The sequence below is a fragment of the Colius striatus genome, chromosome 1 (genome assembly GCF_028858725.1).
Source record: "Colius striatus isolate bColStr4 chromosome 1, bColStr4.1.hap1, whole genome shotgun sequence".
Classification (NCBI taxonomy): domain Eukaryota; kingdom Metazoa; phylum Chordata; class Aves; order Coliiformes; family Coliidae; genus Colius; species Colius striatus.
Window position 1 is genome coordinate 109,029,707 of NC_084759.1, and position 23,077 is coordinate 109,052,783.

At 50.1% G+C, this 23,077-nt stretch overlaps 2 protein-coding genes across 3 annotated transcripts in view; one reads left to right on the forward strand and one right to left on the reverse strand.

The window, feature by feature from the left end:
* Nucleotides 1-299: 299 nt before the first annotated feature.
* Nucleotides 300-8,825, forward strand: ADPRH (ADP-ribosylarginine hydrolase). The gene is made up of 4 exons (XM_061988677.1): nt 300-510; nt 1,216-1,562; nt 6,707-7,067; nt 8,216-8,825. Exons 1-4 carry the CDS (start codon nt 437-439, stop codon nt 8,601-8,603), a joined length of 1,170 nt encoding a protein of 389 aa, XP_061844661.1. The 5' UTR covers nt 300-436; the 3' UTR covers nt 8,604-8,825.
* Nucleotides 8,826-9,964: 1,139 nt separating this feature from the next.
* IGSF3 (immunoglobulin superfamily member 3) overlaps nt 9,965-23,077 on the reverse strand; it is a 101,149-nt gene continuing 88,036 nt past the window's right edge. For both annotated transcript variants that reach the window (XM_062002845.1, XM_062002836.1), the window contains 4 exons: nt 21,344-21,754; nt 19,248-19,655; nt 13,732-14,172; nt 9,965-12,968 (listed from right to left, as the gene is read on the reverse strand). In XM_062002845.1, the coding sequence (XP_061858829.1) occupies nt 12,718-12,968; nt 13,732-14,172; nt 19,248-19,655; nt 21,344-21,754 (1,511 nt within the window). In that variant the 3' untranslated portion in view covers nt 9,965-12,717. The remainder of the gene's footprint in view (nt 12,969-13,731; nt 14,173-19,247; nt 19,656-21,343; nt 21,755-23,077) is intronic.

The window sequence follows — 23,077 nt, forward strand, 5'->3', positions numbered from 1 at the left end:
GAGCAGTTTCGATAGAAAAGGCCGGGGAAATGCTAGTAGCGCCTTTCATTTTTACTGTTTATTAAATAAAACAGTTCATCTCAATGCGGTGGCTTCATGTGGCTGCTTCTTTTCCGAGTTGACTGTTGTGCCTCTCAGACCGCCAAGAGAGAGACAACCCCGAAAACGAAAGAAAACACAGTCTCTTTCCCGAGCTCCCGGCCCTGCGGCCGGGGGACCAAACCCTCCGCCGGGGCGGCCGCGAAGTGGCGGCAGCGGGCGGGGGAGAGGCGCTACCCGGCCGGTGACGCGCCGACCACCTCCGCCAGCCGTACCCCGAGCGCGGCGGCGGCTGGCGAGGAAGGACCTGGCCCGCTGGCCCCCGGGAAGCCGCGCAGGGGAGGGCCGGGAGGAGCGGCTCAGATAAGGCATCGGTAGCAGCGGCTTGCGGAGCCCTATGTCTCCGGGCAGCCGCGGGTCGCTCCCGGGGCTCGGCAGGTCCCGGCGGCTGCTGCTCGCAGGCCTGGCTGTGTAAGTACCCGCTGGGGCCGGGGAGAGGCCTCACCCGGCGGCGCGGATCCTCGGGCTCGGCCTCGTTCGGCCCCGCTGCCATTTCTTCCAAATAAAAAGGGCATCGCCGTGAGGAGCGTGGGCTTTTTCGGAGAAGGAGGTGGGATGGTATCGCTGAAAGTACCCGCGGGGGCAGCGAGCTCTGCCTCTCCGACCACCTGCTGTTGGAGCCAGGTAGAAAAGAGCCAAGCCTTGTCCAGGGCCCCTGTGCCTTATCACCAAGCCCTGCTAAATCGGACAAGCTCAGCCTCCCGTTATCCCCAGGGTATGACAGCTGGTGGGAGCAGATCTGCCATTGCTCCTGGTGTGAGCCGCACAGAGAATTGGAAGTGGTGAGCATGGTCACATAACCCACACACATTTCTCTGCTTACGACATGCAGCTTCCTCCCAGCCTTGTGCTGGTGCAGCAGCCCCTGGCCAGGGCTGGGCTGCTTGGAAGCTGCCAGGCACCCACCCATTTACTCACTGGTGGGTGCAGGTGGCCAGAAGTCTACAGGGAAACATGTGCTTTGAAGAAATATATCCTCTGAGGGAGCCAGGGGTGCTTGGCTGGGTATCTGGCCTGCTAGAGCTAGGCAGTAAAGGCTTGCAGAGAACTGGGAAAGATTTTATTTTCAATCTCCCACTTCTTTTATTTTTTTTTTAAATTTATTTTATTTTTCAGTGTTTTCTGCATTGAAGCAGTCCTGGGGCAAAAAATGTGTCCTAAGGCAATGGAGAACTATGTGGCATCAATGGTGTTAAGCGCAGTTGGTGACACGCTGGGCTATCACAACGGGCGATGGGAGTTCCTGCAGAGTGGCCCAGCTATCCACAAGGAGCTGGCGGAGATGGGGGGACTCGGCAACTTCAGCATCCAAGGTTGGAAAGTCAGCGATGATACAGTGATGCACTTGGCCACAGCCGAAGCCCTAGTAGCTGCCGGGAAAAACCCGAGTTTAGAGGATCTCTATTCCCTGCTTGCAAAGAACTACAAGGAGTGTATGAATGACATGGAAGGCAGAGCTCCAGGTAACCCCTCCATAATGATGTCTGGACAGGGCTTTCCTCTCACTAACGTCTCTCCCTTTCCTGCAGCTTGGAGCTGAGGCCTGCCCTGGCTCTGCTTTTGGCTGCTTATAGCATTTAAACTGTATTTCTTGAAAAGGCAAAAGTTTTCCACACTCAGTACTTGTTTCAGGGTGAACTAAAGAGAATAAGGAGTAAGGCAAGCTGAAAGTGGTTTGGGCTTCTCTTGACTAGATGAAAAAGAGTTTGTTTTGCCCACGTGTACAAAACATTCTCATGTTTGAGGCGTGTTTGAGGACTGGCTGTGAACTCAGAAGGATGCTAGCTTTTGCACTGGGGATGTTTTTTTCCTACACTCAATGGATGGAAAATACAAATTCAGCCATGTATGATGTGCCTGCTGAGATGGTGTGTTAAAGCAACACATTTAAACAGAGAATTAATATACAATTTGTTGAAATAAATGCAATCAATTACACATAAAATACATTTAAAGGGACAAAGATCCTTGCTTGGCATAATTAAGTTTATTAAACTCAAGGTCTGCTTTTGGCTAGCTGTGCATTCCTGCTTTCTGTGCCAGGGTGGTCAGGCCACACTTGTCTTTTCTGAACCATGTACTTCCATCATCTGTCTTTTTACTGCGTAGCCATAGTGGTGCTGAGTTTGGGTCACAGGTGGGGGGACTGGCAGCGTGTGGCACTGCTGAGGAAGGGTTCCTTAATGGGCTGCGGTAGCCAAGCCATGTGCAATGTATTCCCATGGTTCCTAGTTCACCCAGGCCTGCTGCCCCAACTCTTCCCCAAGGAACTTGTCTGCCTCTGTGCTCCTGGCCCAGCTTCTTCTGGATGCTTTAGATTAAACTTAAATAGGTGCTCCCGAGGCTGGATCTCTAATATGACTAGTGCAGGCAGTGTGAAGTATCCAGGAAACACTCAAATTCATCAGTCCTATGCAAAGTTTATACATGAAAAAGAAATTGGCTGGATGTGATTATATGGAGTGGCCAGAATACATCAAAGATGTTTTCTGGCTTGACATTAAACATGGAAAAGGCTAAACCTTGCACTGCTCTCTGAGGGACACTATGTAAGCTATCTAAGCTCAGTGACTAAAACCTGAGATGAAAAAGAGAAGAACCTAACATTTAAATGTTTGTAATTAATAGCTTAGGATAGTAACACACCAGCTGCAGTCCTTTTGTAACCAAGCTGCAATGTGCCCAAAAGTAGTTCTCATTTGGAAGTGAGGGATTTTTAAGTAGATTTGCAATGAGTACTAATCGGAGTGACGAAGAAAGGTCAGGTTATCGAGCTAAACAAAGAAATGGCAAGTCCTTTAGTGGACAGAACCTTGTATAATTTATGGAGAAGTGGGGAAAGTAAGGTGGAAAAAATGGAAGTCCATTGGGAATGCTTATGAGGCGACAGCATTCTGGAATGCTCCTGCTGCAGCCTCAGGAAAGGTGCTTGTCTCTGAGAGCTTAAATCCTGACACTTCAGCTTCTAATGCCCACTGGCATGCTACTGAAGAGAATACCTAATGCATATCCTGAAAAGCTGTCTGCAGTCTGGAGGCTCCATGCCATATTGATAAATCTTAAAGATAAAAGTTGCACATCAGTAACTTCTTTTGTCAGTTCAGAGTAAATGGATTTTAACTGAGAACACAACCTGAGTTGATGCTCTTCTGGCCAAAGTAATTTCTCACTGGGGAATTGCAGCCCTTAAGGCTTAGAGTGGAAAGTTGCTGCTGCAACTTTTACCTGACAAAGAAGAGATTGCCCCAGAACAGTGGGGGAAAGTCACATTGCTCACCCACACAAAGGACTCCAGATCTGAAAATCAAAACTGGCAGTAACAAAGGGATTCCCACAATGTTATGAGTCATCAAAGGGCAGGGCCCCTCACGTATGTAGCCCCAGGAGAGAACTCTCTGTCTTCATTCAATGACAAGTTCATCTCTACATCCATTATTGCTCTTTGCCATGTGCTGCATGGCAAATTCATTGTTCTTTGCTGCCAAGGAAACCAATGAATCAAGTGGTGGAAGCATGGCTACATTTCTTTTTTTCATGATGCAGCTACACCTGCCTCCACAGCTCTCGAGGAAGCTTTTTTACTTCAGAACTGTTGCCTGTAACTTTTGGTCCAAGTCCTCTCCATGTGGACTTATTTACAGCTACGTGGTTGTTTTACCTCACTTTCTCACGTCTGTTGACAGATCCCTAACAACTGTTATTGTCTGTGCTCATGAAGAGCCTGTATGATATGAATAGATGCTTGTTCCAGTTGTATTTGAAACTTTTTCAGATCGGCTTTGAGTTCACACACCACTTTTTTTTTTTTTACCTGCCATTTCTTCTTTCCTTAGACCAATACCCTCCTCAGGTTACTTTGTGGTTTCTTATTGTTCGTATAAAGGTTTCCTAACCAGGATTTGGTGGATTTCTAAAACAGAATTTCCTGATTCAAAGACTCCTGGAGCAATTTGTTTTGTAAACCTGTTTTTGACAGAAGGCCTGATGAGGTGATTTTAGCTTAGCCTTTCTAAATCAGCATTCAAATGTTTTAACTGTTTAAACACACGGGGATAGTACTTGCAACACTTCATAAATCACAAGGGTCTCAGCTGTTGTATACTGGTTTGGTTTTACACATAGGTTTTTTTTTCATTTGCAAGTTATCAGTAGTCATCTCCTAAAGTAATACAGACAGGTTTAAAGCTGCAAGTAAATTTTTGTTGCAAAATAAGCAGTCATTCCTTACAGATTAACCTTTGCCATCTTCCTCATTTTCTTTTGACTGCAGTTAATGCATGAACTCAAGCAACTCAGTCCCTGGCAGGAGGACTGAGTTCGTTTTTTGCTTTGGTTATGCAGATTTTGATTCGGTCCTCTCTCCCTTCCCCTTTGTCTTCCTGGCAGAAGGTCTTTTGTACCAAGAACATTAGTTGGCACATTGTTCTAAAAACGTGGCTTTGTTTGGCAGGTTCTTTTAAATGTCTTGTTATAGGTCATTAAGTGCAATGCTTAGTACAGTTAGATTTATGAAAAAAAATGCCTCCATTTTCCGTTTATCATAAATTTGGAAATTGTACTGATATCCCTCTGGGCAATTCTGATACATAGCAGCCAGCACTGAGTTAATAAACTACATGAAAAGCAACTTTAGAGGCCTGAACACATTCCCAGTTTGAGACATCCCAACAGGAACAAACTCCCAGGCAGCTCAGTTAGAGGTTGAGTTTGGCAGAGCCCGGAGGTACCCACACCAAATGCTCTGTGATCTTATTCCTGAGAGCAGCCAGTCATTATTTTTAGCACATGTCCAGAAGCCAATGTTAAAAGCTATGTTTGGGCATGGAGGTGTTTCAGCTACAAGGGTGCTGCTAAATGCCACGTGCAGGTAAAGTCGGTGATTTGACACCAAATCCTTCTGCCAAGAGTGTGCACAGGAGTGCGGAAGCGAAGAGCTCTGCAGAGTACTCGTTGCAGAACCTGATGCGATTAGCAAGGTCCCACATTGTGGTGATAGAATTGCACCAGGGGGTAATTGAATTGCAGAGTTAAGTGAAGTTGCTTGACCAAGCTTTTTCCTTGCTACTCTGTCCTATTTAGCCTGACTTTAAAAGTAATGGAACACCTGCCAGTTTATCCAGCTACCTGTCCCCGTTAGGCAGCAAAGTGTAGGAGCAAAGGTCAAATTTTACATGTGTGGGCATGTCAACTGCTGCTGTTACCCTGTGTGTCTGAGAGAGTGCTGGGCACGCTGTGGTTAGAAGACTCTAGTCCTTCAAGTCCACTTCTGCGTTTAATGTGTTGTCCAATGAAGCTGCTTGAAACCTGTCCTTTGTTTACCTTTCTGCTGGAAAAGAAGTATTTCAGATAGGGCTCTAGATTTCTCCTAGAAGACTAGGAGAAAATAGCAAAATAGGAGAGAATCAAAGATAATGTTTTCAAACCTGTTTTCTCTTCCTTGCACATGTGCATTTGGGCTTAGCTCTCAAAATGTATTTCACAGTCTTGCCTAGAGAAGCTGGCTGGGCTCTGAAATTTGGATGTGTGCTTTATCCTATGAATGTGGTGGGCTAACGAGTGAGTTTCTGAAGAAGTGGTGCTGGAAGATGCAGAATAGTGTCTTAAGTAAATAGTAGAACTATGAAAGAGGTCGAGGAAGGCAAGGAGGACTTACGGTGTGGCTTCACAATAGAAGAGAAGCAAAACTGGACTGAGGAGTCAGCTCGAAGCAGGAGAAAACTGAGGAAGAAGGACAAAGTATATACAGTCTTGAGGGGAATTTAGGAAATGGTCAAGTGGCAGTTTAAAACAAAAGGAAAGGCTTTGCGTAACAAAATCGTGGCTCTGGTTACCATGGGATGTTAAAGGAGTTGGAATGTGTATGTGGGTGCAGGCTGAGGAGACCAGTTCATGGTGGCAAGGTCCACTGAGCTGGTGTGCTAGACAAACCTTTCGTCTCACCTAGTGCAGTTGTTCTTCAGCTTATTGGAGTACAGTAAAGCCAGCTGTGCAGACCATGCTGTGGAGAGGAGGTGCTACGGTCATGGCTTTCTGACAAACTGAAACTGCAGCAGGGGAGATCTGGAACACACATCCTATCAGTGAGGCAATGGGAAAGGTTCCTGGGGAGCCTGCGGGGTCTCTGTCTTTATAAGGTCCTGTAAGGAGGCAAAGCAACTAGAAAAGCAAAGGTGTTTAGGCTTGCCTTGGGTTAAAGATCCTCTAAACCTTTCTATTTATAGCTATCTACCTAGATATATGTGTACATAATATACCTTATATATAATATATAGGTCTTATAGGTAAAGTACTAAATAACTAACATGAACTGTAAATACAAACAATGAAAATCAATCGTCAATGGAGTATTTCTTCCTGCCATGACATTTACTTTCACAGACAGGAATTACCAGGTCTGCTTGGATGCACTGGCAACTTAAGGCAGGACACATATGTGAGCAGACAAGTGCTGTTTTTAAAGGGAAGGTCGAATCCCTTAGAGTCATGCTTCCTTCCCCACTACCTTGCCTGTCTTCCCTCGGTCCCCAGGCTGCCGTGGCCCTGTCTCCTACTGCTGCATGTTTCTGTTTCTTTATCTTCTTCCTCGGTCCCTGCTGTTCCTGTCCAGGTGTGATGTGCATGAAGAATGCGCGGAAGCTGGATCCGGGGCGGCCGGAGGGCTGGAGGATGCCATTCAGCCCACGGGCTGGAGGCTGTGGGGCCGCCATGCGCTCCATGTGCATCGGGCTGCGTTTCTCCCGGCCTGCTGAGCTGGACACCCTGGTGCAGGTCAGCATTGAGAGTGGCCGGATGACCCACCACCATCCCACTGGCTACCTGGGGTCTCTGGCCTCGGCCCTCTTCACAGCCTATGCGCTGAACGGTGTGCCTGCCCCGGCCTGGGGAAAGGGCCTGATGGAGGTGCTGCCGCGGGCAAAGGCCTACGTGCGAGACGCCGGCTTCTTCGTGGAGGAGAACATGGGGCAATGGTGAGCTGCGCTCCTGGCACAGGCTTTTGGTACAAGGAAAATATACATCTTCCTTGGAGGAAAGGCTGCGGGAACTGGGGCTGTTTAGTCTAGCAAAGAGGAGACTGAGGGGGGATCTCGTTAATATTTATAAGTATATAAATGGTGGGTGTCAGGAGGTTGGGACATCCCTTTTTTCTATGGTTATCTAGCAACAGGACAAGGGGTAATGGGATGAAACTGGAATACAAAAAGTTCCATTTAAACATGAGAAAAAACTGTTTCACTGTGAGGATGATGAAGCCCTGGCACAGGCTGCGCAGGGAGAGTGTGGAATCTCCTTCCTTGAAGGTCTTCAAGACTCTCCTGGATGTGTTCCTGTGCGACCTGATCTAGGTGGATCTGCTTGAGCAGGGAGGTTGGACTGGATGATCTTTAAAGGTCACTTCCAGCCCCTACTATTCTATGACTCTATGAAAATCAACCTCACGTACGAGAGGGCGAGCTCTGGGCTTTGGTAATCCCACAATGGTAAACTCCTAGAGCAACACACATCTGCTGTGGAATCAAATCGATTCAGAAAATCTCCGAAGCCTCCCAGGGGAAAAAATACCTCTAACATCACAGAAAAATAAAAGAAGGTGTCAGACTGTGTTTGGGTCACACAGTTGAGACATTTTTTGGATCCTGAATGAGGTAGCCAGACTTGTCATCTCAAGCAATCTGATGAAAGATGGGAAGCAGGATCGGGGAACAGCAGTAGGCTTAGGCCTGAGCTCAGCTTGAAAGTGCTAACCAAATCTGGCTGCAGATTCAGTGCGGCTCTGTGCGCAGGGGCACATGCAGAAGCAGAGGTAGTCTGAATTTGGGAGGATGACTCAGTTCTCGCTCTGAGCCTTTAAATTCCGTGCAGCATGACAGCAGCAGGTGCTGGGTTGCCTTCTCCCATGTGGCTGGAGGGAGGGGAAATCTAGCTCACTGAAACCTGTCCTTGTGCCTCTTACTGTAAATCATATCCCTAGTTTGACAACCAGGGGCCACCTGCCATGTCGCTGAGCCACCGCTCCAGGCTCTGGACATGGCACGTTTGCAGCTGGTGCGGAGCTTGGGTCTGGGTTTCCCCTGCAGGCCATCTCTCACAGCGCCTCCATCCTGTCCCTGTTCTGCAGGCACTACTTTGAAGAGCAGTGGGAAAAATACCTGGTGGAGAGAGGCATAGTGGATGGCGTCTCACTGCCCACCTTCCCCCCAAGCTATGGCGTGGAAGAGAGAGACTCGTTCTACACCTCCCTCAGCTATGATGGCTGGGGGGGCAGCAGTGGGCACGACGCGCCCATGATCGCGTACGACGCGGTGCTGGGCGCGGGGGACTCCTGGGCAGAGCTGGCTCACCGTGCCTTCTTCCATGGCGGCGACAGCGACTCCACTGCCACCATTGCAGCCTGCTGGTGGGGGGCCCAGCATGGCTTCCGTGGCGTCCATGCCTCACTGTACGCCCACCTCGAGTACAGGGACCGCCTGGAGCGGGTGGCCAAGGGCCTGTACCACATCGCCTAGCAGGGGAGGGGGTTGAAGGGTGCCCCAGGGGAGCCCTTTAAAAACTTGTCTTGCAGTAAAGCATGTAAGCGTGGGCCAGGCCCCCTTCTCCTGCTTGTGTGTGTTGGGCTTCTGCGGGGAGGCTGTTTTGGAGCTAGCAGTTTGGGGCTTGCGGGTGGGGGAAGCACTTACAAGGGGGTTTGAGGATAGCACACAGTGGTCCCTTGAGCTGTCAAGCTGTGAGACATCTGCTGTGTGGTGGCTGCACGTCACCTGGCCCTTGAGGCGAGCAGGAGCACCCACTGCAGCATTGCTAGTGATGCTCCAGCAGGACAGGCAGCAAAACCTGCTCGGGCTCCCCCAAACCAGGGTCCTGCCTATATGAACATGCCAGCGAGGGTCAGGGATGCACACCTGACTGCAGGGAGGCCTACTTGGGCTGGCAGAGATGCCTCCTGGCAAACTCTCTAGCCCAGGCTTGCCACTTGGTACTGTCAAAGGCGGGTGCCAGGGATACCATGTGCTGTATAGCACCATGTATGTGTAGGGCTAAAGAATCTTTGCGCAGAGCCTATGGTGCAGCCCAGGACAGTCTGCTGGGGGGAGTGTGTGGGGCACACAGCCACTTGTGTCTGGAGGCAACAGAGTTTTGTCATACAATTACTTTAGCAGAGGATGTTTTTTGTTTTAAATGAATGTGGGTAAAAATCAAACCCACCCTTACAGCTACACTGGCTGTGCATTTAGCACAATTTCACAGCACTTTTACTGTACAGGTAATGTGTCAGGCTACACCCTAGCTGGTGTAGTGTGGCCATTCAAAACTACTGACCAAACCCTTGTTCAAGGTAATATTGAGCGATGAGAATTAGCAAGTTGCATTTTACATTGACCTAAGCAACTCTGTAGTGAGCTATAGTCTTCTGCTTACATCAAGGCTACTGAAGATGGTTTGTTTAACATTTGCTATGAATAATTCTGTTAACCAAGAATGCTTTTTCTTTAACTCCAGACTATGACACAGTGAAGTACTTACTGTTTTCAAAGCAATTTCAAAGACAGTGTATCCCATTCAATAAACAGACCTGACACACCTCTGTTAAATGTCATATTCTATTACGGGATGAATTAAGGGATGGGAGGGAGAAGAATGAAGAGCCAGAGGGTGCAAGGTGTTTGCAAGCTCCAGCCTGCAAGAGAGGAGATGAATTACTGGGGTGAGAGAAGAGCTGGTGTAACAGGGAGTAGAGATGGTGGGAGGGAGAGGCTGCCTATAAGAGGGGAGGGCAGGCTTAGGAGTTCAGCACACCTTTATGCAGGGAGCACGCGTAAAGGCGTAACGAAAGCCCAAGTCTCTGACAAAAACCGGCAGCAATAGGAACCACAATTTCAACACAGTTTACTACAGCTCTCAGGTGTGTTGTATAAAACATGTTTTAGTGCAACATAGTACAAAGGTTTTGTTGTTTGCTTTTTTTAAAAAAAAATCCCAAACATTTTTCCACATCATGCATGGACAGGGAATCTCTCTTTCTTCTCGGGTTCCTTAAAGTTTCAGCAGAGAGAGTGGTTTGAAAAGCTTGGTGTTAAAACTCGTTACAGGAAGAGTCTGCCTTATAAAAACACAAGTTTCGAGACTGGGCAATCCACTGCCAGAGCTACGGAGAAATGTCACTGGCAAAGGTACATTCAGGGGCCACCGTGGGAGCTGCTTCCCGGGAGAGCCTGGGCTTGGTGCAGGACCCATTGGGCTGGCAAGGGACCCGGTTCGTCCGGGAGGAGAGGGCCACGGGACAGCGCTGCGCTGGGGCAGGCAGGCTGGCGAGGAGCGGCGTGGCTCAGACACAGTGCAGTGTTCTCCCAGGAAGGAACGGCTCCCAGTGACTCAGTTTTCTCTTTTTTTTTTTCCTTTAAAGCTGAAATGAGCTGCAGTTCTTGCCCAGGAGCAGTATGTACAGGAGGGACTACATTTATGAAACAATACCCGCTGCCTGCAGCTGCTGCTGTTAGTGCCTCGGTTCTTCATTTCCATTCACTTCTCGTCCCACTCCTCTTGTTGCAGACGCCTTATTCAGAAAGGGAAGACAAGTGTGTGGGTGTGTGATACATAGATACATATATAGGAGCGTGATATTATGCATATGCTGGGGCCAGCAAGCAGTTATGTCTTGAGGAGGCAGACTTTGCAGAGGGATGAGCGAAATAAGGGCTTCCCAGCAGAAGGAGAAACCAGTGCCCTGGTGGAGGAGCATAGCTGGCTGACTCTGAGTGCCCGGGTACAGGAGATGGTCCACAGCCATGTGAGTCCACTCCCAGGTGGGAGATGGGATGCATGGTGCAGATCTCCTACCCAAGGCTTCACCCTCTCTGAGACATCCAACCATCCAGTTAGTCTAATCAACTAGTGCTACAGAGCATCTGCTGAGGTCCCCTTCTCCTCACAAAGAACAGTCCAACCCTCTTGAAGAGGACAACGGCTGTGAGTACAGCACCTCTCTCACGTGAGGCCAGGGGAGGAGTGTCTTGCAGCTGTGCCCATTTGCCCCCGGTTTGGCTTCAGCCATGCTGCAAAAAATAAATGGCCGGGTTTGCCAGGAAGACATCAAGGAAGACACAAAAGGCTGTTTTTGGCAAACATTTTCTTCTGCCAGACGTACCGCTTTGGGCGTTTGAGGGAGGAGACGGTTTCCTCCACGGGACAGGGCAGGGGTACTTGGCATCAGGCGCTATGGGAGCTCCGGTGCTCCACACAGCGAGAGCCCTGGTTTGGTTGGCGACAGCCACATCTTTCACAGAAAGAACAGCATTTCCTGCCACAGCCTATGACAAGAGCAGGTGACTTTGCCAGGAGGGGGAGCCTATGGAGAAACAGTTTCTCATCCTAAAGCCCCAAGAAGGAAAACCGGCAGATGCACACGTGCATGCACATGTGCACACACACACACACACACAGACAGACAGACGGGGGGAAGATTTCTGATGGCCCACAGGGAAGCCCCTAGGGCGCAGATGCAGCGCAGGCTCCATGCCTCACCCCAGCTCACACAGGGAAGTAATGCAAGCCACAGGGAAACTCATGACACAGGAGTTAACGGCATGTCCCTGCTGTGTGGCGTGGCTGCGACTGGGCTCCTTGGCTTGGACCATTCAGGGGATGTGAACCTGACGGTGGAGCTCGCCTCTTCCCACTTTCTAGAGTCATTACTTTGGTCATGTTGAAGTCTGCAGAGACTGGATCCAGCCTCCTCAGGTGACTGGGGCACAGAGGGGACCCACTTCGTCAGAGGTGGCAGCATGGACACCAGGGAGAAGCATGGCTCTGGTAAGCTGGACTGTATGAGGACCCTCTTTGCTACCAAGAAAGTCAGGGCTTTCAGGCATCCTCCTTCCATTCCCCCGTTCAGTTCTTGAAGACAAACTAAATCACTTTTGTCCTGACTGCAAGCACGCTGAACATTCTGTCTCTCCAAGACCAGGGAGCGCTCCCGAAAGGTGAATTGCCCCTCCTGGGGAGAACAGTACAATGGAGGCAAGAAGATGCTGAGGCTACAGACAGTCTTTGAAATGGACCTCCTGATAGCCCAGATAATCCCTCAGGAGGTGGGCCTGGCTTTATCCCTTTTGGAAGGGGGAGGAGATAGCTCAGCACACCTCGGAAAAAGACCTTCTTCACTGTGGCACCAAGTCTGAGGAGGAAAACCACAGTCTGTTTTGGAAAACATGTACATTTACTTCCAAAGAGATTGTCCCAAGACCAAAAACCCCTTGGGATCTCCTCGCTATGTGGAGGGAAGGGGAAGCCTTACAGTTCTTGGAGTGACCGAAAAAGAAATGCCAACAAAACAAGGTAACGTCCCAAAGTACACAGCAACTGATGGGAGTGAAACTAATCCGAGAGGAACACCAGCTATGTACAGCAAGTGCAGGGTCCCTCCCTCTGTCGAGATGAGGGGATGCATTCCCAGAGGAGCCATGGGATGCCTCGGACCTCCTTGTCAGAGCTCAGCTGCTGTGACAGAGCACAGACACTGGAAGAAATGAAACAAGAACAACAAACCCCACTGTTCCTTAGGGCTCCTGGTGCCTCTCTGCTTCTCTCTCTCTCTGCGTGTCCCCCCGGGGAGTCACTGCCTCCTTAGTCTATGGTTCCTGGGTGGATGCTGAGGACCGGAGGTTCAAGGCAAGTCGGGGAGTAGTTGAGGTGAGGCTCTTTGATCCACAGCAAGGGGACCCCGTTCTTGCCCTCTGAGTTCTTGCTGGAATTTCGGCTCTTGAACCGCACCAGGAGGATGGTGATGATCAAGATGCCAAAGATGGGGAAAGGGTAAAAGAACACGAAGTAGAAGAGGGCATCGTTGGAGCAGATGACAGACTGCAGGGTGGAGCCTGGAAAGAGACACAGGACGGTCACATTTCACAGCTTCTGCAATGTGTGGCCCACAAACTTCCTCAGAAACGTAAAAAAAACAGATGCTCATTAATCCGTGTCAATGCAGGAAGCAAAGGTCTGTGAAAAATACCAACACTGGTAAACAGAGCACCAGAAAAAAAGCTATTGCAGGGCATATTTTGGCTTTATTACCCCCAGGAGTTTCATGAGTGCTAGAGAGTGCTCCCTGGCGTGGATTTTCTGATGTCTTATAAAGCTGGGAGCCTCGCAAAGCCTAGTTTCCTTCAGTGGTGGTACACAGGGGCAGCAACCCAGAGTACCTTGCTTAAGGGCCCACAAAACTCTCATGACATCAGTTACCTTTGGAGCCTCTGAACTATCAGAAACGTCAAGAGTTTCTGGGAGGAGAACCTTGTGCCACAGCCTGTGCTAAGACAACTGACAGGTGTTTCCCAAAGGGAAGGGTTAAACCTCAGAGGGGGGCAATGTCACTGCCCCCGCACTGACTTGAGATAGGTGGGCAGTGTTGTGGGGGTGGGCAGCCCCAGCACAGAGATAAGTGCAATGGGGGTGCTGAAGTCCAAGCAAGAGCTGGGCTCCGAGCCATCGAGCTGACTGGAAAGGCACCGGCACCAGAGACTTGCCCCGGTGCAGATGAGACCTAGTCTCACTCACTCCTTGGCCTTTTGGTCTTGGCCAAACCAAAGACACAGAGGACGTCAGGGCCATGTCCTCATGAGGGCTGCCGCCTCTTCTCACCTGTGTCCTGCACGTGTACAGCAACCGTCCCTGACTCCTCCTCCGCCAGCCGGTACCAGCGCCCGCTGGGGTCTGCCAGCCACTCCTCCACACGGCAAGAGTAGTTACCGGTGTCGGCGCTGCCCGCCTGCAGCACCGTCAGCCGGAAGAGCACAGCCGAGAGCCTCTGGAAGCGCAGCCGGCCCTCCCAGCGACTCGCCTCCGGGCTGAAGATGGCATCGGGGCCCACGCTCAGCACTGCCTCCCGCTCCTCTTCCTCTCCTTCGTCCTCCTCTTCTGCCTCTGCGTGGCTGCCTGCTTCTTTGGCCCGCACGTTGTACCATGTCACCGCAAAGTGGGACTCCGGGCTGGAGCGGGACAAGATGCTGCAGTCTAGCAGGAAGGACTCCTTCTCCTGCACCGTGAGGTTAGCGGTGGCCGTGTCCACCTGCAAGGTGGGATCTGACATGACAAAAGGGGAGAGGTGAGCACCGAGCAAAATCACAGAATCACAGAATTGTTTCAATTAGAAAATACCTTTAAGATAATCCAGTTCAACCACTAACCTGACACTGGCAAGCCCACCTCTAAACCATGTCTCTCAGCACCTCAGCTATGCATCTCTTAAGCACCTCGAAGGATGAGGACTCTGCTACCTCCCTGGGCAGCACGTTCTGGTATTTAGCAACCCTCTCAGTGAAGGAGTTACTCCTAACCTCTAATCTAAACCTCTCCTGGCACAACTTGAGCCCGTTTCCTCTTACTAGAGATAAAAGACTGATCCCCACTTTGCTAACTCCTTTCAGGTAGTTGTAGAGAGTGATCATGTCTCCCCACAGCTTCCTCATGCCCAGACTAAGCAACCCCAGTTCCCCCAGCTGCTCCTCATAAGACTTGTTTTCCAGACCTTTCACAGAATGCTACTCTTAAAGCCACCCTGCCCCAATGCAAACCGACTGTCACGGCTCTGACTGCCAGGTGCCATCCAAGCAAACCCCAAAGGCTTGATGCAGCCTGCCAAGTCCTACAGGCACCTCTGTGTTCAGTTGCAGGGGCATAGTACCCTCCCCTTCCCACAAGCCCTGCCCACACAGAACCCTGCCCAAGCTAACGGCCGTGTGTCTGAGGAGAAAGCCGCTGTGGCTCATCCGGACTGCAGGAACACATCAGGAAACACCAAGGTTTGCTGCGTGCGCCAAGGATCAAGGTACCACTGCTCCCCAGCTAATGCTGCAAAGAGCACTGCTTCTTTTTTCTTTGAGAGTAGTCAAAGGACTTGAAAAGTCAGCACGGCAGAAGAAGAGAGGATTTTTTTCCCAGCAATATTGGAAGTTATTTAGGTAGGAGGTTTCTCCATGGAGATGTCCTCAGCACACACACAGCAAGGATGTTTCCAAAAGTCTCCTTCTCTCATGGTTTGTATTTTTTTTTTTAACTAGTGCTTGCTGCAAGGCTAAAAAGATGTTTTTACCAAACTGAGATACAGCAGCGAGAACCCAAGATGAGTTGATTAAAGGCTGACTTCAAGAGCAATTAACATTTGGTTTAGTCATCTTGCCAGGGAACACATACTCCAGGGATCACAATCAGTCCAGATCTAAGCTTTCATTTAAAGATTAAAGAGCGCTTTCCGATGAGAAAGCTGAGCAGGAAGGGCAAGCTCACTGAAGAAAGAGGCACTTTCTCTTCCAGTGAAGAGAGTTGGGCAAGCCCTCCCTTGCACGGACCCTGGATGTCCCTGCAGGAGGGGGCTGCTGGCCTCCAGCTCTCATCAGCCACAAGGCTTCTGTGCCCAGCGGGGCTTCTCATTACAGGACCTGTCCTACACTTTTTAACCAGTCTCATAAGGAAAATATTAAGGCCAGAGCTCTTCAGGCCATAGACAACATGAGAATTTTCAGTTCACCTCTTCCCCAGGAACACTCCAGAAACAGGAATGAGTTAGGTCCTGAGATTTCTCAGACGACTGAGGTAAAAAAAGGAGGAAGAGAAGGAAAAGGTTTGTTAAAATCAACACAAAACCTTCCCCACCTCAGCAAGTTAAGCAGAAGGAGAAGAACTGCTGTCTGAAGGTGACAAGAGGGGTTTTTTTTCCCCTTTGCTCATGATTATAGTCCTGAAAGAGAAGGATGGAAATCCTCACTAATGAGGCATGAGTCACATGCAAGTTTTAGTCATTTTGTTAAGTACTGGCTGCTATGAAAGAAAAACAAACAACAACAAAGCCCTTTCAGAAAAAAATATCTTCGATTAGTGGTCTCCCAACTCCCCCTCTCCTTCCCACTCCACATCCTTCCGCAATTCAAACTGAGCCTCAAAGATTTCCCCTGCCGTTTACTCCCTGCTACATCAGGGCTGGTAATTCTCTGCCTGGATGAATAGCTGCGCTTACAACTAGGCGGGCACGCAGGGTACAGGGATTGCCTGGGGCAGTCTCTGCTCAAGCCACCTTGGCCAGCAAAGTTTCCCAAGCAAGCTGTGCTGTCCCCTGAGAGAGCTCCTCCTCTGCAATATAAATCTTCTCTGCCAGGAATGACCACTAAAACCTTTCCAGAATCTTACCCTCTCTGTTGCAGAGTTACGAGGCTGACACCTTGCTGGAATGAGCAGGCATAAAGCACCACGGCAGTACTTGTACAGTGATTGCTTTACACACTGGAAAGTACCCAGCAAATGAGGACCACAACTGTTACTTAACCTACAGCCTGTAAGACAGGCATTTAATCTCGAGTCATTTGCCTCAAAAACTAGGGAATCTGTATTTTCCAAGATAAATTGTCCTTGCAGCTTATCTGACATTAAAACAGATGAAACTTGGCAGAGTACCCTGGGAAGCTGCTTTTGAGAGCTTGGGACACCACAAGAGCTTTAAGAACAAGCTTTTAGAAGCACAGGAGTGGGCAATTTCACTAAGTCAAGCAAGCTGGGCATAAGGCCAGCTCAAGTGGACAGGGAGCTCAAGAGGAAAAACAAATGGTTGGATGTCTGGGAAGCAAGGTCAGGCTTTGCAGCAAGATTTCAGAGTTGAACTGGCCACTGTTAGGTTAGATAACAAGAAAGGCTTTTTAAAGTATGTTAATAGCAAGAGGAAGTCTAAAAAATACATTGGGCCAATACTTGTTGAAGATGGTCACCTAATAGAGATGAAGAAAAAGCAGAGGCATTTAATGGTTTTTTTAGCCTCTCTTCAATGATATGGATAGACCTTGAGTTGTCCAATTCCCTGGAAGACCATAAGTGTGGGAACAGAGACTTCCCACTTGTGGAGACTGAAATCATAAAGGAACAGCTGTACTGGCAGAATGTTCACAACTCCATAGGGTGTGATGGGGTTCATCCCAGAGTACAGAAGGAGTTAGCAGATATTAGAGCAGGAACTCTACATCTACCAAAGGTCTTGGGAGCTTGAGGAGGTCCCTGGCTGACTGGAAGCTACCAGTGTTGTTCCAGTTTACAGAAAGGGAGTGAGGGAACACCCAGGGCATCACAGACCTGTTAGTCTAACCTTGGTTTCTGGGAAAATGATGGAAAAATTTATACAGGGTACTGCTGAAAGGCATGTGGAGAACAATGCAATCTCCTCAGACACAGCGAGCACAGGGTTCACAAAGGGAAAGTCCTGTTGAACTGAGATGGTATCCTCTTATGATAAGGTCACTTGCCTACTAGATGTAGGTTTTTTCTGGATTTAGTGAGGCTTTTGATCCTGTCCCTCACAGCATCCTTCTGGACAAGTTGTCTGGCTGTGAGATGATCAGCTCACGCAGGGTGCTCTGGGTGATGAACTGGCTCAAGGGCAGAGATCAAAGGGCTGTAGTGAATGGGGCTACATCTGCTTGGCAACAAGCTGCCAGGGGTGTTCCTCAGGGCTCAATTCTAGCGTCAGTCCTATTTGATGTATTTATCAACAATCTGGCCTTGCAGAAGGATACAGATAGATTGGAGCACTGGGCAATGACTAACGGGATGAAATCTGACAAGTGCAAATGCTGGATTCTGCACCTGGGATGGAATAATGCTAGCCATGAGTATAAACTGGGAGAGGAGTGGCTGGACAGTAGCCCTGCAGAAGAAGACTTAGAGGTGCTGGTTGAGGGCAAGCTCAACAGGAGCCAGCTGTGTGCCCTGGCAGCCAAGAGGATAAGCTGCATCCTGGCATGCATCACACACAACAGAACCAGACAGTCAGAAGAGGTGATTATCCTGCTGTATGCAGTGTTGACGTGGCCTTATCTGCAGTACTGTGTGTAGTTCTGGGCCTCACAATTTAAGAAGGACATGAAGGTCCTTGAATGTCTCCAGAGCAGGGTAACAAAGCTGGTGAAAGGGTTGGAAGGAATGTCCTGTGAGGAGAAGTTAAGGACTTTGAGCTTGTGTAGTATGGAGAGAAAGAGGCTGAGCGGTGACCTCAATGCTCTCTACAGTTTCCTGAGGAGAGGAAGCGGAGAAGGAAGTGCTGATCTCTTTTCCCTGGGATTCAGTGACAGGACATGTGAAAACAGTACACAGCTGCATCAGGGGAGGTTCAGACTGGGCATAAGGAACGATTTCTTCATCAAGAGGGTGGTCAAACACTGAACAGACTTCCTCAAGAGGTAGTTGATGCCCCATCCCTGTCAGTGTTTAAGAGGCATTTGGACAATGCCCTTAATAATATGCTCTAGGTTTTGGTCAGCCCTGAAGTGGTCAGGTAATTTGACTGGATGGCTACTGTAGGTCCCTTCCAACTGAAACACTCTTCTTCTTCTTCTTCTTCTTCTTCTTCTTCTTCTTCTTCTTCTTCTTCTTTTCATCCTTCTTATTCCATTCCATTCCATTCCATTCCATTCCATTCCATTCCATTCCATTCCATTCCATTCCCAATCCTTTGAAACTGCAGTTTCTTCCCTGATTTGAACTTCTGTAGCACCTTTTCCACATTAGATCCTGTACAGAGCAAGAAGCACCTGCAGTGAACCCTGCTGCCTGCCTCCCTGTGTCTGGATATGGCCAAAATGCAGTACTGCCCCATCTGGGAGTCCGAGCCCTCTTCACAACTGATAGATGAACTCTTGGAGTTGCACACTCCAATCTGCTTCTTCATTCACAGAACGGGGCACAGCAGTGTAAGAAACTGCCTGGACAGTAGAGAGGGTCTTGGCCTCCTCTGCTGTCCTCTTTTCATGTGATGACCTTGCCCCTGGGGTATGTGCCTGGCAACCATAGATAGCACCTTACCTTCTCAGTCTCAATAAAAATGTGAATAAAGCCAGAAGCTTATCCTACTGAACCTGCCAAAAGCGTTGTAAAAACCCATACAGAATTGCAGATGCAATGGTAAAGAAAATCCCAAGCCCATCTAGCTACGTTTGCAGGACTTGCTGTACAGCCCTTCTGGAAAAGCAAGGGTGAGCCCAGGAAGAGAGACAAGGATGCCTCAGCGTGGTCTGTGGCACAGCAGTCCTGGTCCTGCCTCTCCAGGGCAGCCGGATGGGGAGTGCCAGAGGGCAGAGTGTCATTCAGAGCTACCAGCACGACATCCTCCTCCTCCTTCTCACCTGGCTGCTTAACGGTGAGGGTGGTGAGTCCGGAGAGGTCCTCTGCCCGCTTGTACCAGCGGTCGCTGGGGTCGAGGAGCCACTCCTCCACACGGCAGTCATAGCTGCCGCTGTCCCACACGGTGGCGTTTTGGATGGAGAGCAGGTAGAGGCCCGGGGCTGGGCTCTCCAGGTGCAGGCGGCCACGCAGGCCGCCCAGCGCTGCCATCTCGCTGTAGCGCAGAGTGTTCTGACGGCTCAGCCGCGCCACCGCCTCCTTCTCCGGGTGGCCCGGCCGCCAGACATACCACTCGACCGACAGCTGCGATGAGGGGCTGGTACGGCTGCTCACCAGGCACTCCAGGGTCACCCACTGGTTCTCCAGCACTGTGATGTTCTTGTGGGTCTGGTTCACCTGCAGGCGGTTGTCTGTAGGAAAAGGCCATTAGAAAGGTAAGGTGGCCAAGGCCTGTAAGGGGCCTTTGTCCCCAGACAAACCCTTCCCACGTGGCCACGACCCTGGGGTGTGACGAAAGAAATAAGGAAGGGGAGGAAAAAAAAGATGGGAGAGTAGGGTAGAGGAGAAAAAGAAAACAGGACTTGTGTTTTTCAGGGTCCGATGGAAATCTCAGGCCAGGCACCACCAATATCCCATTCAGCACAGGGAAGGACCTGGAAGGTCCTAAACGCACAGGCACCTCATGAAGAGACAGACACCTCCATCTTTTCTCATTCTCTTCCTGGGGCATGGCAGTAGCCTGGTCACCCCCCTGACCGGTAAAAGCCCTCTCGCTGTGGGAAAAAAGTGGGACGGAAAATGGACAGCTGATTATAGGGAAGCACCACTGCAAAACGAGAAGTGGCATGAGGGCAAAGTCACACATGGTGTTTTGTTGCCTTGGGAATGTCCCTGGTTTTGCTCCACAATTTCATTGATACACAGCGGAGTGACTGCAATCAGCTCTTTTATGTGAAATGACGTGTCGAACACTAACTCCTGCCCTACTTCTTTCCAGGGGTGCAGTCTGGACTTCCCTGGCATGGCCACTGCAGCAAGTGATGGGCATTGTACTTCCCAGAGAGAGGTGGGTGATGCAAAATAGGGGACAGATCACAGCTCCCCCATCCCTGACCTTTCCACAGCCACCTCAGGACTTTGCAGGCAGAAGCAAGGAGCTGGGATGAGCAGCAGGGGGCACGCTCTGGCCTGCCACACTCGCTGTGTGACCAGGCAAAGCTGTGCTGGGGGCCATACTCAATATCTCTCTTGCAGCCCCATCCACAGAACTTGTGTCCAGCCAGCCAAACCCAGAGAGAGAAAATGCCTTAAGCATCCTAAGTCTAGCCTTGCTATCCAGGTTTGTCCCTCTGGCCTGAGGGATTTGATCCTACAGATAAAATTCTCTCTGCTCCAGACACCCAGAGCAAATGGGGACAAGGCAGACTACCTCATAAAATACTGGTGCTCTGCCTTGGCAGCACATATAGGCTCCAGGTTGCACTAGGAGATGGTGCCTGCCTTTCTGCCTTCCCCTTTTGCACAAAATGAGGGCTCTGTTGACAGCTTGTGGGGGCCATCTTTAGCTCCTCCATCAGCCCACCTTTGCCAGTGATGCCCACTGACACAGAAACCACCAGCAGAATAGACTTCTCCTTTACTGGCAGCTGGTTCCCCATCTCATTAGACTTGTTACTCTCATATGCACTGTGCAGAGGGAGGAGAGAAGAGGCTTCCCATGCCTGCCAGGATACAGGCACAGAGTAAAATCAAACTGTGTAAAACTGTGTAGGTCACTAGTCAACACTCTTGCTACATGATGCTCTTAAGGATAAAAAGAACCTGGCTGCATACAGCGGCCCTCTAGATTGTGGGAGACTGACAACCTTCATGTGCAGACACTGAAATGCATGCCAGCCCAGCCTAAATGGAGGAGGGTCATATCAAAGGGGAAAAACGTCCCTCTCTCTGCAGGGATGTGGCAGACACAAGGATGCAAGAAGGGTGGTGACAAGGCCATAGCAGAAAGAAGAGCAGAGGATCCCTGTCTCTCCAGAGAAACTTGTCGAGCTCTGGAGCCGCACACAAGAGGTGACGCCAAAGAGGAGCCCAGTGGTACCTGGTTGTTTGACAGTGACCTCCGTCCGCCCCGACACCTCCTCTGCCAGCTTGTACCAGGCGTGGTTGGGGCTGAGCAGCCACTCCTCCACGTGGCAGTAGTAGCTGCCGCTGTCCCGCACCTCTGCCCGCTGCACCGTCAGGCTGAAGAGCCCCCCCGACGCAGAGCGCTCGAACTGCAGCCGGCCCCGCAGCCCTTCCTCCTCCGCGTAGGTGCCATACTCGAAGGCCGAGCTGTGGGTGGTCTTCAGGATGAGCTTGCCGTCAGCGTCAGAGGGCTTGTGGACGTACCACAGCACGGCAAAGTGCGAGTCAGGGCTGGTCTGGGATTTCACTGAGCAGTTGAGAGGAATGGGCCGGTTCTCCACCAGAGTGATGCTCCGTTTCGACTTGCTAACCTGCAGCTTGGTCACTGTGAGGGGGGAAAGGAGGAGGATGAGAAGAGGTGGGTCATTAACACAGAAAAGAAACTCACCTGGTTTGGGGAGGACCAGAAAGTCCTTCCCCAACTGCAGGCATGGCCAGTCTTGCCTGGGTTCTGCTAGCACAGGACCTTTAAGACAAAGGCATTTAGATGTTCACCTACAGAATCAACTCTCTTTTTTCACCCTCTGCTTTACTCCTGGATCCTGTGTGACCTACTCTCAGTGGTCTTGCTCTGGCAGGGGAGTTGGACTAGACAATCTTTCGAGGTCCCTTCCATCCTTTAAGTTTCTGTGATTCTGTGATCCTCCCACTGCCTTCCTCAGCAAGTCTCTCCTTTAAAAGATTCCCTTTTTTAATTCACTGTGGTCTAAGGCACCGAACTTACCAAGAAGGCTATGCCCAAACTCGGTGAGTTTTTTCATAGTGAAATGATATCACTTGCACCTCAGGGTAATGAGCTGATGACCAGTTCCAGAGAAAACCACTTCCCAGAAGGGTGAATTAAACAAGACTCTACTGCTGTCACGTATCAGTCATCTCAGTGACACAAAACCCACAGACACGCAATAGCTAGGGGAGCAAACACAGGGCACAAGCTGAAAAGAAAGAAAGCACCAGATTGCAAAGGATCAGTGGGAAATAAGCTCTGCCCCAGCAGCCTGGCTCCAGATCCACCACAGACTTCACAGCCCTGGACAAGCCACAGGCACATCATCTCCCTCGACTTCCCATGTGCAACTGCAGTTCCTATGCAGGTGGCTAAGCAGTCACATAGCATCAAGGATGACATGGCAGGGCCATTAGCTCCCAGCCTTGCAAAGGGAGAGACACACCACTTTCCAATTCTACTCTCCTTGCAGGAGCAGGAGATGAAGTCTCAGCTGTGTGGGCTCAGGCTGTCACCCAGGGCATTCTGGTTGGCAGGGGAGGACACGAGGCGCCCTCCTGTGACACTTGTTCTTGGTGTGTCTTGGTGTGTCTTGGAGTCTGGCTCCAAGACGGGAGGAGGGACACACTGTTCCTCCCAGCAGCTCCCTTCGGAGAGGAGGCATGGGCAAACATCAAATAGGAGGAAGCAACTCCCACTCCAGCCACGCTTTCTGCTCTAACACACCATCTGAGATAATGCATTAGAAGTTCTTCTGGAGCCTGGATTGCCCTTGGCTTTAATCAGTATGCTAATAAAGACTCGATGGCTGTGTTATGGGGTGGGGCATGCAGACAGTGGAGAGAGGGAAGGAGGGAAATAGTCCCTTGTTCTTCCTCCCAAGGGACTTCAATCTAAGGGAGAGATCTAGTGTCACCCTGT